This window comes from Pseudoliparis swirei, chromosome 2 (assembly GCF_029220125.1).
Source record: "Pseudoliparis swirei isolate HS2019 ecotype Mariana Trench chromosome 2, NWPU_hadal_v1, whole genome shotgun sequence".
Taxonomy (NCBI): domain Eukaryota; kingdom Metazoa; phylum Chordata; class Actinopteri; order Perciformes; family Liparidae; genus Pseudoliparis; species Pseudoliparis swirei.
In genome coordinates this window covers 888083-905318 of record NC_079389.1, presented here as the reverse complement: position 1 = coordinate 905318, position 17236 = coordinate 888083, and the positions used below count along the sequence as shown (strand labels likewise).

The window sequence follows — 17236 nt, the reverse complement described above, 5'->3', positions numbered from 1 at the left end:
TATTATTGTGATTATTGGTTCTATTTGCTTTACTTTTTGGGCTAGGAAAGGACAAATAAGAGGACTGAAAGTTGATTTGCTCCTGCGGTCTTCTGGGAAGTCCTTACAAAGATATTGTGTTTTATGTGTGTGAAAAACATGCATTGCATTCTTATGCATTTAAAGGACTATCTTTATTACACCCCTCCGGATGGCTAAGGACCGAAAGGCCTCCCTCCCAAATGCGGGGCTACTTGTAGTTCCTAGAGTCTTAAAAAGTAGAATGGGAGCCAGAGCCTTTAGTTATCAAGCTCCTCTTTTATGGAACCAGCTTCACCTTCAGTCCGGGAGGCAGACACAGTCACCTCGTTTAAGAGTCGACTTAAGACCTTCCTCTTTGACAGAGCTTATAGTTAGGGCTGAATCAGGTTCACCTGGTCCACCTGGTCCGTCCCCCTGCTATAGGCTTATAGCTGCCGGGGGACGTTTAGGATGCACTGAGTACCTATCTCCTCTTTTCTCTCCTTAAGGATGAATTTTCATCTCTCAATCACACGTTACTAACTCTGCTTTCTCCCCGGAGTCCTTGTGACTTCACGTCTCATGGGGTCATCGGACCCTATGAGACGACATAGATCCTATCTGCCTGATGGATCATCGAGGTCTGGGTCGTGGAATTCCTGCTACCAACTACGCCACTGTCCTGTTGAGACTCCGCCCACTCCTCCTCTCTACCGCCATCTGCCTGATGGATCATTGAGGTCTGGATTGTGGAATATGCCTACTACCAACTATTCATACACTCATATTCATTGAATGTATTTTAACTCTAAATCTGTCCTTCTGTACACATTACATCTATTGTTCTGTCCTGGAGAGGGATCCTCCTCTGTTGCTCTCCTGAAGGTTTCTTCCCTTTTTTCATCATTCTTAATCTCATAGTGCATACTTATGACCAAATACATTTGGTGATGCAAATTATGACAAAACACAGAAGTCTATATTGTTAACGATCACAATAATACAGATGAAGTGTTTGAACTTGTTGTTCTTTTATCTGAGGAAATCAAGGATTGGAGGAATGCAGCGGAAGAAGGACAGGAGGAGATCTGGAGGAGATGAGCAGAGAGGAAGAGGAGCACAGAGGCATAAGCACAGATAGACACAGAGATCCAATCACAACTCTCCTAGTTGAGATGAATAGAACCACACTGACACCAGTTACCTTGAAGGACAGGGTGAAAAGGAGGGAGTGATGTGTTTTTCCTTTTACAGGGACACTAAATATTGATTATGAGTGATAATAAATATTTTTTTACTGTGATGTTTACAATGGGGGTGAAAATAAAATCCATTAAAAATATATTTATTCTGTAGAATACCGGTAGTATAAAAGGAGGGATCGTAAAGTTGTGGATTTTATATATACTGGCACATGTACATAAGAAAGTCTATGTTTTAAATTAATCCATAAAGAATGATATGATAATTAATAACGGATATTATGAAGAATATTCTGGAAGAATGTATTGTAAAACATAAGAGAAAGTGTAGAATTAGATAAATGACTATAGCTGTGGGTACATTGGGATTTGATGATTTGCTGTAACTTCACACTGGTTATTAAAGAATATGTGTGGAGATTATTACCTTCGCATTGAAAATGCGGAAGGTTATGTTTTGATCGCCGTGTATTTATTTATTTATTTATTTGTATGCATGTTACTCGCATAACTCAAAAAGTATTAAACCGAATCGCATGAAATTTGGTGGGATGATTGGTTATTATCCGGGGACCATTTGATTAGATTTTGGGATCAATCGGGTCAAAGGTCAAGGTCAAGGTCATGAAAAGGTCAACATCTTATTTTGACCATAGCGTCAATTTTTATCCAATTGGCATGCAACTAATGGATTCATAGCAATGTGCTTCCTGGAGAGCCTGACCAATGAGAAGCGAATGTGGCGAAGGCGCAGGAAACATAAAAGAGATGTTAATCAGAGCGACAGGTTTTTTGACTTCTTGGATCACGGCAGAGGAGCGCTGTATGCGGGTGAGCTGCCCGTCGGCCGTGATCCTCTCCACGCCCTCAGCTGAGGGTTAGGTGTAGTGAGCGTGACTTACTGTTAGACAGGTAACTGCTTGCGGTCTGTGGACGCAGTGATTCATGCTCCCTCAGCTGAGTTATACTCTGTGTCGCAACCGTTAATAACTATTGGTAATATTTCTGATTAAACACTTTTTATGATAACTTTTCGCCTCCAGACATTCTTCTTCGGTTCCGCACCCAGAAAGGTTTTGAAACGCAGCAAAAGGCACCGTTTTATTGTTGTAACTTGTGATGACACATGTAACAGTTAACTGTGTGATGCATGAGAATGAATGAGATTTTATTGCTTCGAGATGATAGTTAAAATGTTACTTTTATTCCGAAGGCAACATAATAGGTTTTATTCTGAAGGAGCTGTCCTTGACCGGAAGTGTGATATTTGACCCCGCCATCTTGAACATAATTTGCTTGGCGAAACAGAACGTCTGCATCGTTTAAACTAGCCAATTGTGCTAACCTTTAGGGGGGAACTCATTTGCATGCAGACTAATGTCTAATGCCGTGATTCTCAACCTTATTGGAGGTACTGAACCCTGCACGCTTCTTCGGTGCATTAGCCCAACCCTTCGTAATTGGACAAATTAAATAGGATTTCTTCAAATGTAGCTAGCGTAGCTGATTTGCTTTCGCAACTCAGCGCCGGGCGAATGCTTCGCTTCGGTCTCTCCATTCCATTCACGTCTTCGCAAAGCTTTTGGTGTGAACGCAGAATAACACGGTGAAGAAAAGTGATGAGTTGGCCAAAATGTCGGCAGCCAATTTTTTGGCAACCAAAGAAAAAACGTCCCGGCATTGCCCGTGTGAACCGAGCTGTACTGTCAGTGTTTCCCCTGGTTTACAGCTTCAGGGAGCGGGGACCGACCCACTGACCGATACCAACTCCTAGGGTTGGTGCTTTTGCCAACCGAAAAAAAAGTTTCAATATAGAGATTACATAACGCAAAACTAAAAATTAGTTAAACATTTATAAAAGAATCTTATTGATCTTGTCAAAATAGATGCAGCGGAACAGATTAGCTAGTTGGTGTGGTTAGGCTACTTATAATGTTATAAATATATATAGCTGTCACTTTCAATTAAACCAGATTGCTCCATCAGACAAAAAGCTAATACAAGTTTCCAATCACTTTATTTGAATACAGATTATTGTGGCTGCAATTAACCTTTTTTGCACTGAATATCTTTTCAAGATAATAAAGTGCAACCTGTGAAAAACTAAACAAAACCAGTTTAAATATTTGGCAATAAAGAGTTTTACACGTAAAAAAGGGTTTTCTCCCCCCTCCGCTAGTCTTCTAAGGCGATAACACAATGTACCATCAGAACACTGGAGATGGGCCTCTACACACCTCTGTAGAGACTTCATTAAACACCAGAGAATAGTCATTTACACATTAACTATGTAGAGAGAGTATTTATGATTCATTTAATGTTTTCTTCATTGGAAATAAACAGTGCTTTTCTTTGAAAAATAAGGACATTTCTAACTGACCTCAAACTTTGGTAATGTAGATGAGGTTACTTTTTGTAATGTTCTTAACTCTTAGGCCTTATTGGTTCTTTTATTAGAACACTTTCATAAAGTAGGTTTCACCCTTCCAACTCTGCTGGTATCATGGATTTATCATGATGATGCACAATAACAGAATGATCAGGAAGGGTTTTCCATAAATCGACAGTTTACTGCATTTGCATTATTGTTTCGTACTTAAACGTTTTCTGTAATACATCTGTTGGTAATTACAGCTATCCAGATGTGTGGGGTATGAGCACATAGCAGGAGTGTCCTGCTGTCACTCAAAAGGATGCTCTTAGCCATGCAGCCGCAGATTAGATGTGTGATAATACATTGTCACCTAAAATGGGACGTTTTGACACGTTGGGGTGCTAAAAGCAGGAATCTGAGCGAGGACTTTAGCGCTGTACCTGAGTTACACTAAGAGCAGTGAGTGGTTTTCCTCCAGTCATTTTATAAGGACACAGAACCAAAGACATGTATGGCACTCATCCATGGAGGGTATCATTAATACACTGAGAGGCGGTTACTATGCTAACCAACTTAGCTATCAGGCCATTGGTTAAGGTCCTTTGATTAGACAGTAATGAGCAACTTCATCGACATTTCCAGATGTACATTGACCAAATTCCAGTGGTTCAAGAAAATGACGTAGAATAGAAGAGAAGTCGTTCCTCTAAATAGAGAACATCCCACGCGCTGGCATCATGTCCAGAAATATATGCAACACTTGTTCCTTCCTTCTAACACAGTGGTTTGACTTTCTCCATAGACCTGCTGTGTTTGCTAAAAAGAGATACTTTATTTGGCGAGTGGACCATTGTGCATTGTGTGGAAGGAAACAATCTGTGTGTTGTCTGGGCTGATGCTTTTTGCTGCATCAGACCCCCTTTTCCTGCCTCCAGCCCTGTGGGGGAGGGGGGAATATATGATACTCGTAAGATGGTGAGGCCTCATGTTAAACTCAAGTCACCAGCTGCAGGTAAAGGTAACTGACCCCAGACGAGTAACACGCTGTGGTTAGTTTCTTTAAAATGCCTCATGGCACCAACATCCTCCTTGTTCCATTGATCAGTGATGAACGCTTGAATAGGATTGCAGGCCTGTATGGTTGCGGGAAAAAACACACTTAAATATATGTTTGCGAACTCTGTTCTTTTTTGTGTGAAGCCTCGTCATTCCTCCGTCTCTCAGCTCCTCAAACTGTAGCTCCAGTTGGCATTTCTACGACATAATTACAGTGTTATGGATGTGAAAACACTCGTTCAGCCACAGCAGCTTTTAAGTAGCGACCTTGGCCTCCGCCTGGGTCTCCCAGCCCCCGCTAGAAGGTCAAGGGTTCAGGTTTCGGGTGGGGAACCTCCTTCGGCCGATGAGAAGAGGCAACACTGCTACGTGGAGAGTGTTCCACCTCGGTGGGGAGTGAGCCAAACCAAAGGAACTGCCCATGCTGCCTGTGGTCTTAACCCACGGTAACAGTTCTATCTTTAATGCTTTTAATGCATCTCGGAAATTATCAAAGATTTGTTTCACGTTTTATCCCACTGGTATCGTAGTCAGCAGACAGAAAGTTTCTGGATCGTGGTCCACTATTAATTATTCATAATGTCTGTCATGTTCATTGAATGTTTATGTAACTCTGTTCATCTGGTCACATGACATCTATTGTTCATCTGGTCACATGACATCTATTGTTCATTTGGTCTCATGACATCTATTGTTCATGTGGTCACATGACATCTATTGTTCATCTGGTCACATGACATCTATTGTTCATCTGGTCACATGACATCTATTGTTCATGTGGTCACATGACATCTATTGTTCATCTGGTCACATGACATCTATTGTTCATCTGGTCACATGACATCTAGTGTTCATCTGGTCACATGACATCTATTGTTCATCTGGTCACATGACATCTATTGTTCATCTGGTCACATGACATCTATTGTTCATCTGGTCACATGACATCTATTGTTCATCTGGTCACATGACATCTATTGTTCATCTGGTCACATGACATCTATTGTTCATCTGGTCACATGACATCTATTGTTCATCTGGTCACATGACATCTATTGTTCATGTGGTCACATGACATCTATTGTTCATCTGGTCACATGACATCTAGTGTTCATGTGGTCACATGACATCTATTTTTCATGTGGTCACATGACATCTTTCGTTCATCTGGTCACATGACATCTATTGTTCCGTCCATCCCGGAGAGGGATCCTCCTTGTTGCTCTCCTGAAGGGTTCTGACCTTTTTCCCTCTGAAAGGGTTTTTTCTATTTCTTCTGAGTTTTTCTTGATCTGATGTGAGGTCAAAGGTCAGGGATTCAATGCAATTCAGTTTATTTTGTAAAGCCCGATATCACAAATTACAAACTCCCCTCAGAGGGCTTTACAATCTGTAAATTAAAAATAAAGCTTTCAGGGGGAGAAAAGGTCAGGGATGTCGTATGTGGACACATTGTAAAGCCCGCTGAGGCAAATTCATAATTTTTGATATTGGGCTCTCCAAAATAAACTGAATTGAATAAAGTAAATGATGCGTTGGTGTCAAAGGGAAAGTGCAGCAGTTGAGTGGACGTTGAACATTCCCTGTGTCAGCTACAACAGGAAAAGGAAAAGTCTAAAAAACTTTTAATAGAAGCTCAAAAGGCTGCTAACAAAGAGCAAAGAGGAGGTCATCCCCTCGATTACATCCGCCTTTAATCAGAAGATCCCACTGACTTCAATCAAATGACGGCATTCCTCGACGGCCGACTCATGACGAAGCTCTCGGAGCATCTGACCTCCAGTCGGGCCGGCAATGGAGGATAACCTAGGAGAGGTCATCCTCCGGGTTAGGGACTGACCCTGGCCTCTCACTCCCCTGAGGAAGGCCACAATGCAGCCCTTCATCACGGACATCCCCGAGGCTCTGAGTCGATCGTAATTCTCGCACTTCCAGAGTTTAGTGGGCCACGCTCTAGGCCAGCAGCAGCAGGATGGGCAGCCAGTCCGTTGGAGCAGTCGGTCACCCCGACTCGGACACGGGTCACGTCCCTCTGATCTCGATAGGCAGGAAGCCTTTGATGAGCCCGGGGAGAGAAAGGCACAACAGCCCCCAGCCAGTGAATAGCTTTATTATGATGACCCGACCTCAAAGGTCAAAGAGCAACATGCGACACACTCCGATACTTCTTCGAATACCCTCTGATACACTGAGGGTACATTTCAATACAGTAAAAAAGGAAAAGAAATGTAGAGCCAATAGCAGCTGGTCGAATCAAACAATGAACTCCTATTCACACGCCGCTGGGATCTGCTGAGCTGCTGAGAAAACACATTCTCTCTGAAGTGGTGAAGAATACTTTGGGGACCTGATGGATCTGGGTGATTAAAGGAATGGATGAACAAATGAAGTTACATAAAAGACGAGAAAGAAAAGACATGCGATAAGTTGAGTACACAGGATGGATGACGGGGATGTAATATGTCAGTTGTATGTGTCAGTATTTTTAGATTTACATGAAAGTATTGGACAAGTTGAAGGTTTGACCTGATCATGGCACATGATGGAAAGCTATTAATTCAATAAATTCAGTTTATTTTATATAGTCCAATATTGTCATCTGCATAACAATGACAGTTTATGGAGTGTTTCCTGATAATATTGCCCAAAGGAAGCATGTATAAGGTAAATAAAAGTGGTCCAAGCACAGAACCTTGTGGAACTCCGTGATTAACGTTGGTGGTCATCGAGGCTAACATGAATGTGTGTCAACCTGCTGGTGGGGCTATTTGAATAGACAGGTCATAATACATCATCTGGGAACCATGAACGTCTTAACAGGATCATGTGTGTCATCCATCCTGTAGATATTCAGATGTGGGAAAACTTGACATGAGGATCGCCATTAGAAAAGATTCTCGAGGGACCTCGAAAAAATCATACAACATTTCTTGGAAATCCATCTCATGTGTGAATAACCAAAGGTCAGTGGGATCAAACTTCCAACAGCAACCTCTGGAGCTGAAATGTGAAGAATGCTGAAGTGCCAACCACTGCACTTGATGGAATGACCGAATGGCTCCGAAAGGGAGTCGAACCCAATACACCCACATGTTAAAATGTGTTAGGAGCAGCTAGCTGATCGCGACGGTCACCTCGGTTAATTTAAGCTATTGAGCTCATATTTTTCTGCCATTTGGAGAATATTTCATGTACTACGGGACACAATGTACAATGTGTACTTGAGGCATCTTGCTGTTGGCCGATATTGGATGCTCTGGATGATCTCCATACTCTCGGTTGCATTTCACTGGAGTATTGACTTGTACGATGTCGTGTGACTTTGGTTTCACCTACAGGCGAAGTCACGGTGACTACGTCCATATTCCATACGGCCATCACACATTACTAACTCTGCTTTCTCCCCGGAGTCCTTTTGACTTCACGTCTCATGGGGTCATCGGACCCTATGAGACGCCATAGATCCCATCTGCTGATGGATCATCGAGGTCTGGGCCGTGGAATTCCTGCTACCGACTACGCCACTGCCCTGTTGAGACTCCACCCACTGTTGAGACTCCGCCCACTCCTCCTCTCTACCTCCACCTGCCTGATGGATCGTGGAGGTCTGGATCGTGGAATATGCCTACGATGAACTATTCATACACTCTGTCATATTCATTGATTGTGTTGTTACTGTGTTTTAATTTGTGTGTAATGATTCCTTCTGGTCACATGACATCTATTGTTCTGTCCATCCTGGAGAGGGATCCTCCTCTGTTGCTCTCATGAAGGTTTCTTCACTTTTTTCCCCTGGAGGGTTGTTTGGGAGTTGTTCCTGATCTGATGTGAGGTCAAAGGTTAGGGATGTCTATGTGTACAGATTGTGAAGCACTCTGAGACAAATTTGTAATTTTTGAAAATGGGCTATACAAATAAACTGAACTAAATTGAAAACTGAATAGCATGTTGCTTGGGGCTTATTGCAAAACATAATAATAGCTTGAGCACCTAGAGAGGGAGAAATATTCACTCACAATAACGCTCCATGTCCCGTGTGGAGGACTTTTAAAGTCTACATTTTGTGTTCCGCATCGGAGGAACCGGGGTGGCTCGGTGTGGGCACACTGAGCCCTGTGGACAGAGTGGAGCTGTGTGGTCAAATCACCACTAACCTCTTGTTCCCTTCTCTGGAGACACTCCTGACCCTGGGGCTGTTCTTCCTCCCATCCTCTCTCCAAGAGAATAAGGAATTCCAGTGGCAGAAGCAATCAGTGGGCTCCACTTGGAACCGGTCCCCAGTTGCATTGGCTGTCAAATTAAAAGGGATTTGTTCTCTTTTCTTCTCTGTTACCCCTCCCCTCATCTCTGGGCTACGAGCTTTTGGCTCCGTTCAACTTGCAGCAGCTTTTCTCTTCCTCTGATGTTTTCCTTGTTGTTCAATTCAATTCAGTTCATTTTGTACAGCCCAATCTCACAGATTGAGAATTTGCCTCAGTGTGCTTTACAATGTGTACACATACGACATCCCTGACCTTTGACCTCACATCGGATCAGGAACAACTCCCAAAAAATAGAAAAAACACTTTTAGGGGGGAAAAGGTCAGAACCCTTCAGGAGAGCAACAAGGAGGATCCCTCTCCAGGATAGACAGAACAATAGATGTCATGTGACCAGATGAACAATAGATGTCATGTGACCAGATGAACAATAGATGTCATGTGATCAGATGAACAATAGATATCATGTGACCAGATGGACAATAGATGTCATGTGACCAGATGAACACTAGATGTCATGTGACCAGATGAACAGAGTTACAGAGTTACATAAACATTCAATGAACATGAAGGAATATATGAATAGTTAACAGTAGGCATGGGCCACGATCCAGAGGGGGGGGGGGGGCACATCAGCAGGGCCATGACAGGAGGCTGGCCCACCAGGCAGGAGCCATCAGACCCAGCCGGGTCCAATGGACCCTCTGAGACGTGAAGTCACAAAGACTTTAGTGTCACACCGTGGTGAAGCTTGTCTTGTCTTGGGGTTTTGTCTCGTAACTTCCTGTTTTATTTTGAAGGCTAACTCTCCTCTCGTTTCAGGTCACTTGCCCTTCCTCATGTGTCACCGTCTGATTGTCTCCCCTGATTGTTTCCACCTGTTCCCCATTACCCTCATGTGCTTATAGTCTGCGTCTTCCCTCTGTCCTGTGCCAAAGTGTTTCGTCTCATGGTCGTTCACCAAGGCCACATTCATAGCCACCGAACCTTTTTGGAAGACTTATTACCCACCTCTTAGGAGAGTTTTTGTTGTGATTAGTAAACTGCTCACTGATGCCTCAGCATTTGAGTCCTGATCGGAATCTCGGCCTGACATTTAGGGAGGAAGCAGAGTTAGTAATGTGTGATGGAGAGTTGTAAACTCATCCATAATGTCCCGATTTCCCCACCTTCATAGTTATATTCATCCTGCCTGCATGCTTAATGAACTCTCCTGTCATTCCAGATCCTGTCATCCTCACCTGATTGAAACTCTCCAGCGAATTCCTAAATACTAATTCTGATCTGCCCGTTACGACCCTGTTTGCCTGTTGACCCGACTTCAGATTTGTTGCCTGCCCCCTTTTTGGATTTGATGCCTTGTTTGACGGACCACCCGGTTTTGACCCTGAATCACTAAGTAAAGAGCCTCCACCTGCATTCCTGTTTTCGTGTTGTGCTTTTAGGTTCCAGTACCTGTAACCCTTAAACATAAGTAGAGAGAGAAGAGGAGAGAGGTGCTCAGTGCATCCTAAACGTCCCCCAGCAGCCTCTCAGCCTATAGCAGCATCTCCAGGGGCTGGACCAGGTGAACCTGATTCAGCCCTAACTATAAGAGGAAAGTCTTCAGTCTATCTCTCTTCTTTCCTGTGCTGTGTTGCTCTCAGACACATTTCTTCATGGTCGGCCTGCCGCTGTTAGTTTTTGGACACGTGATTTCTTTAATAGCAGAGCATCAAGAGAGATCTGCAGCTGTATGCAGAGGCTTCACAACACATGCAGCTCCTCTTTTGAATCAAATGCAATGCAGTCATCAAAGAGCTTTAAACCAAACAATTCAATTCAATTCAATTCAGTTTATTTATATAGCCCAATTTCACGAATTACAAATTTGTCTCAGAGTGCTTTACAATCTGTACACATAGACATCCCTGTCCCAAAACCTCACATCGGATCAGGAAAAACTCCCAAATAACCCTTCAGGGGGAAAAAAGGGAAGAAACCTGGAGGAGAGCAACAGAGGAGGATCCCTCTCCAGGATGGACAGATGCAATAGATGTAATGTGTACAGAAGGACAGATTTAGAGTTTAAATACATTCAATGAATATGACAGTGTATGAATAGTTCATAGTAGGCATATTCCACGATGGAGACCTCCACGATCCATCAGGCAGATGGAGGTAGAGAGGAGTGGGCGGAGTCTCAACAGGACAGTGGCGTCGTTGGTCGCAGGAATTCCATGACCCAAACACACCTGACTGAAACAAGAGGGAGGTGTGTGTGTACAAAGACTTTGGTTTAATTTGACAACCTGTCAATGCCGTTGTTATGCACTGTGTATAAGCTAAAGCTACCAAAGTGAAAGATGGAATCATTGTTTCAATCGTTCTTTCATGTCTGCTCCAATAAAGCTGTTTGGAGGAATCACATGACATGTGTTTACATTCTGTCTGAATGATGTCACCTCTCACGGTGCTGCCACCCGCTCACTCACATCATCTCAGAACTCTGCAGGAACGTTTCTGAAGACCTGCCAACAAAACCAAAGGATGAAGGAGAAAATAAGAAGCTTGATCTCAGTGTCATGGAACATTTATGGTTTGAAGGAACAGCGTCATTGATGCTGTTGATCAATAAGTTCTGATCGAGGTCTTTATATGACACACAGGCAGAGACAAACCTATTGAAAAGAAAGCACAATCTAAATGTGGTCTAGATGTGGTCTAGATGTAAACTAGATGTGGTCTAGATGTGGTCCAGATGTGGTCTCGATGTGGTCTAGACTAGATGTGGTCTAGATGTGGTCTAGATGTGGTCTAGATGTGGTCCAGATGTGGTCTCGATGTGGTCTAGACTAGATGTGGTCTAGATGTGGTCTAGACTAGATGTGGTCTAGATGTGGTCTCGATGTGGTCTAGACTAGATGTGGTCTAGATGTGGTCTCGACTAGATGTGGTCTAGATGTGGTCCAGATGTGGTCTCGATGTGGTCTAGACTAGATGTGGTCTCGACTAGATGTGGTCTCGATGTGGTCTAGACTAGATGTGGTCTCGACTAGATGTGGTCTAGATGTGGTCTAGATGTGGTCTAGACTAGATGTGGTCTAGATGTGGTCTAGACTAGATGTGGTGGTCTTTGTTAGTTTTATATTAGTTATTGTTTGTTGTTTTATGTTTGTTATTTTTTTAAATGTTTGTTAATGTTTTATTTTTTGTTATTGTTTTATGTCTGTTGTTTTATGTTTGTTATTGTTTTGTTTGTTATTGTTTTATGTCTGTTGTTTTATGTTTGTTATTGTTTGTTATTGTTTTATGTGTATTGGTTTATGTTTGTTATTGTTTTATGTCTGTTGTTTTATGTATGTTATTGTTTTATGTGTATTATGGTCTGTCAAGCGACTCGATGCTAATGAGCTGTATCCATAATCTGGTCCAGAGCATCACATGGTGACATTTATGTTTTAACTGCACATGGTCCCTTTTAAATAAAGATCATAACAATAATAATACTCGTCACCAAAGTGCTAGTATATACAAATAATAATACTACTTCTTCAGGTGCGTTCACGCCGAGTAGATCCCATGCACAAAGTTAACGTACAGATGCGATAGACGTGAACATTGAAATATTTATTATTTTTGACGAAGAATTGGCCCGACGCCGAGTTACGGGAGCCAATCAGCGTTGAGCTGCTCCGCCGATGTTGAATCTCACTCAGAGACATTTAGACGTAGAGGTGAAAGTCACAGGTTATATATATATATATATAAAAGCGAGTAAAAGTATGTATATATATATATAATATTAATGTTAATAACCCAACCACGAGGGCGTCAGATGTTCAGCCGTGTGTGGGATGTCCTCAACAAGTATGAAGCAGAACTCGTGGTGAGTTCTTCGTGGTGGATGAAGGACATGAGAACTGTTTCCACGGAGTAATGCCAGAGATAAGCCCCGCCCCCTCTAAGGCGCGAATGAAGCGAATGACACGAAAAGCCACAAATAGTCACGAGAGTAAAAGCAAATCTTCGCATTGCGCTGTCGGTGTGAACGCAGCGTGACCTGTGATTGGTCGGTGCAGCTCAGAATCCTCCTCATGGGCTCCAGCGAGTCTCCGGGAGTGTCATGTGACTTCACCTGGCCCTCCCTCTGTCAGAGAAGACACAACACAGGCACTTCAACAGAAACAAAAGGAGATAGTTTATTTGAAATGTACAAAAGCTATATACACACACACACACACACTCACACACTCACACAAACGCACAGTACAAGGGAATGGTAAACATACACACAAACATTTTAAAGGCTACATAGAAATGTCAGCAAAACGTAGAATAAAACAGGGATTTGCATGTTTTTGCCGCTCCGGACCCCAACAGGATGCGTTGGTCAGAGTGTGTGTGTCTGCTGTGAGTTCATTAGGGTTGGATCACCACCGAGAACTCACAGAGGTACTTGTGTATTCTTTTAGAGAGTGCTCTTCAGACAGCGGGGTTCATCGGCCCTGATAGGCCTTGTCCTGATCCATCACTACCCCCCCCCCCCCCCCCCCGCGGGGAGTCGATGCCTCTGATCCAAGAGGGCAGAGAAGAAATCACACGTTCCAGCGCCATCCATCAGGCCGTGATCAAAATGCACTTCATATCTGTGGACGCTCACGTTGTCCGACCGCGTGTTCAGACCGGGCTCGTTTGTTAAGTGCAGACGTTCATGTTGCGATGGATCAACTCCTCCACGTTCTCCCCGGGTTCATGGCGGTCTGGTGGTGAACGAGCCGCTTCATGGCAGTGATCGTCGACCTGCACACACGCGAGTCGTGTTATAAACCCATAACAACACATAATTAAGCTCTCTCAATCATTTCCACAACATTGTGTTTGTCTTTTACGCTCTTCACTCGCCTCACAGAACGTAACGCACCGTCGTCGTTCGATACGGTGAGAATATTCTTTTGCGATCCGCAAAAAAGAAAAAAGGAAAAAAATAACTGATGGCGTTAAAAAAAATGGAGTTACAAAAAAAGTCATTCATATTTCATTGCGAAGATACAGGCGGAGTCCGTGTGTTACGTAACCCCCGCCAGCCCTGGTTTGAACATCATAAGCATAATTTAAAGCACATACCATACAGAATAATATCCACGCACAGGAAATGTGATCTGGCATCGACACGCGTCGCCGCTTTGGGAATCACACCGGCAAATACTGAATGGCAATTGTTTGTCGACGCATTTATATTCCCATTCATGTGTCGGGACATGGCTTTTTAAACACATCGCGATAGAACTTGTCCTAAAGCCGAGTTACGCGTACGATTATGTTCTGGAAACAACATATGACGCTCTGAAGCAAAAATTACAGACGAGGAAAACAAATTCATGAACTCGCCAGTATTCAATCAGTGCTTTAGTCCATATGGACTGGATGGATGATGACGATGACGATGATGAGGGGTTTGATTGCTCTCAGCTGATCATGTTGAGGAACTTGCTCTCTTCCGCCAAGGCCGTGAGCATGGAGTTCATGTCCCCGATGGCCATGTTGCCGATCCCCGGCGGGACGGAGGGGAGCGTGACGGAGTTGCGCGGCGTGGTGAGGCGCGAGGAGCTCTGGGAGAGGCTCCGCAGGAGGCCGGGGCTCAGGGCGCCCGACATCAGGCTGGAGTGGTCCCCGTCGTCCAGCAGGGCGTCGAAGTCGATCTGGGCGTGCTCCGCGCCCCCGGGTCTGCCGGTGGACGAGTCCGCGGTGCTGCTGGAGACGTGGTCGACCCCCGGCGAGGCCATCGCGGCGGCGCCGCCGGCGGGAGCCAGGGCGGCGACGCCGGCCGACGTCGGCTCGAAAATGTGAATCTGAGCCGCGTAGAGCAGCGCCGAGTTGGGATGGGCCGCGTTGCCGCTCGGCCTCTTCGGGCTGGCCTCGGACGCGTCGGTGCCGCAGCGAGGGTTGGACTCGGACGGCGGTTGCATCGCGCCAGAACCGGCCTGTTGCCTGGCGAAAGACTTGGGCTCCGCGGGGGGCCTGGGGAGCAGCGGCGCCCGGCCCCCGCCGTGGACCTGGTGCTGCTCCGCCGGAAACCCGTGGGAGAACCCTCCGTCCTGCGGCCTCGCTCGGCAACTTTGCGGCTCCGGGACCGCCACGTGGTTCCGGGTCGGTCTCACGCTGGTGCTCCCGGATATGGAGTTTGGGATGGCCTCTTGGCCGAACCCTTGCTGAGGACTCATGTGCTCGCCGAAGGTTGCCGTGGCGCGTTGCCTCTGCTGCTGCTGGGAGGTGGTTATCGGCCTCGGGTTGCCGTGGTCCTCGTAGCCCGGCACGGACATGTTCTGACTCATCGGCACGACCTGCTGGTTGCTGCCCGGACCCGGTCCCTGGAAGCAGCCGAAGTTATGCCTCTGCTGCACCACGGCGAGGTTCCCCCTCAGAGGCTGCGGCTTGGAGAGCCTGTTGGTGGCGTCCACCGTGCCCGAGCTCACCTCGTTCCACTGCACCGGCATGTTGCTCTTGTTCATGTTGCCGGGTGGCGTGGAGAAGGACTGATGGGAGCCGCCGGGTCCCATCTGGCAGGATTGCATGTCCAGACCGGACTGGGTCATGGCGGCGTCCGCCATGGCCATCCTCCTCTGAGCGTAGAACGACGCCGGCGGGGCGGCGCTGGTCTGGTAGCCCTTCGTCGGACGGTAGTCCACTTGCCCAAAGTTGTGACCCGAGGGTCCAGAATTCTGGGATCTGAGGTACTGCACCACATCGTTCGGAAGCACCATGTCCTCCTCGCCCCCGATCATCGCACCGTCCGCCGCCACGGTCTCCATGGCGACGTTCTCCGAGATGCTGGGCGGCCGCGGGGCGAACGGGTACCGCTGCAGGCTGCCGTCGGAGCGCGTGTCGCCCTGCGCGGCCAGAGCCTGGTGGCGGTCGGTGCTCGCGGGGTTCACGCTGCTGGCGCTGTGGTAGCGCTGGACCCTCGGGAAGGACAGAGGGTCCAGGGTCGGCCGCCGCACCGGGTCGCTGGCGCGCCGCGGGAGGCCGCCGGGCGCCTCGTGGGGCATCATGCTCCGCACGCCGTACCCGCTGTCGCTGCCTCGGCGAGGCGCCGCTCCGGGGTGCGGCCGGTGGAACGGGGGCGCCGCCTCCTGGGAGTCGCTGTAGAGCGCCATGCGCGTCCTCAGGCTCATGCGCTCCATGTTGGGGAGAGGAGTCGGCGGCGCTCCGCCGATGGCGGCGGCGTACTTCGCCTTCAGTCGATAATGCTGAGCTGGCGTCAGACTGAGGACGCCGGGCAGGCCGCCGCCGTGGCTGGCCTCGCTGGAGCGGCGGGACAGATCGGTGGAGATCGGGTCGTAGGAGTCGGCCGAGCTGATGTTGTTGTGGCGGTTGCCGCCGAACTGCGACGCCTCGCTGGAGCGCCGGCTGGAGTAGCACGGGGAGATCCCGGAGGAGCGGCGGCTCACGGTGTAGGCCGAGCTCAGGGTGCTGGCGGTGCTGTCGCGGCGCTCGTTCAGCTGGTTCAGCAGCGTGACCTCGCAGGACGAGAGGTCGCCGGGGCGCTGGCCGGGGAACGGAGCGCTCAGGGTGCCGATCACGTTGTTCTCCAGCAGGGAGCCTGGAGGACACAGCGGGTATTACACGGTGAGGACGGCTCATTGTTGCTACATGGACAGCAGTGGACACACACGACCGGTCACCACCGCAATGTACACAGTTTGTATTGAAATGTACACAGTTTAATTTAATGTGCTATGAAATTAAAGCGTAGAAAAAATGCACAATAGGAGATAAAAAAAAAATAATCCTGGAATGCTTTTGTTTAACAAATGTAATCTACATGTTTTTTTATTTATTATTTATTTATATTTTATTAGTGTTCAGAATCTCTTTTCAGATTCTTTGTAGAAAGAGAAGTAAAAAACAAAAAAATAAACACATGCACATAAAGAAACAAAAAAAATACCATAGTAACTAAACTATAAATAAATAAAGCAGGGAGAAATCATTTTCTATAGAGTAAAGAAATACAGTCAGGCCATTTATCTGTGACATAGTTGCACCACTTTTGCCAGTGCTTAAGAAATGTTTCCGTTCTTTGGTTAACATGGGCTGTGATCTGCTCCATTCTGTAGATCTCTGTCACAATGTCTCTCCATGATGTAATTGTGGGACACTGGTAATAACCATTTTCTGGTAATAGACTTTTTACTGGCCACCAGCATTGCATTTATCAAGAGTCTGTCCCCTTTCGGCCAGCTTTGAGGTAGTAATCTCCATGTTTGACTCTGTGTGCAGATATAACAGCCGAACACACTCGCATAGCGTTCTTATGGTTCACAAAGTTCTTCCTGCTGCACGTTGTGAACTCATCACTTGTT

The 17236-nt window shown here is 46.2% G+C and overlaps 1 protein-coding gene across 4 annotated transcripts in view; it reads right to left on the bottom strand.

Moving 5' to 3' along the window:
• Positions 1-13047: 13047 nt before the first annotated feature.
• Positions 13048-17236, bottom strand: part of gli2a (GLI family zinc finger 2a) — a 103057-nt gene continuing 98868 nt past the window's right edge. For all 4 annotated transcript variants that reach the window (XM_056432819.1, XM_056432826.1, XM_056432848.1 and 1 more), the window contains one exon: positions 13048-16473. In XM_056432819.1, coding sequence (XP_056288794.1) covers positions 14339-16473 — 2135 coding nt within the window. In that variant the 3' untranslated portion in view covers positions 13048-14338. The remainder of the gene's footprint in view (positions 16474-17236) is intronic.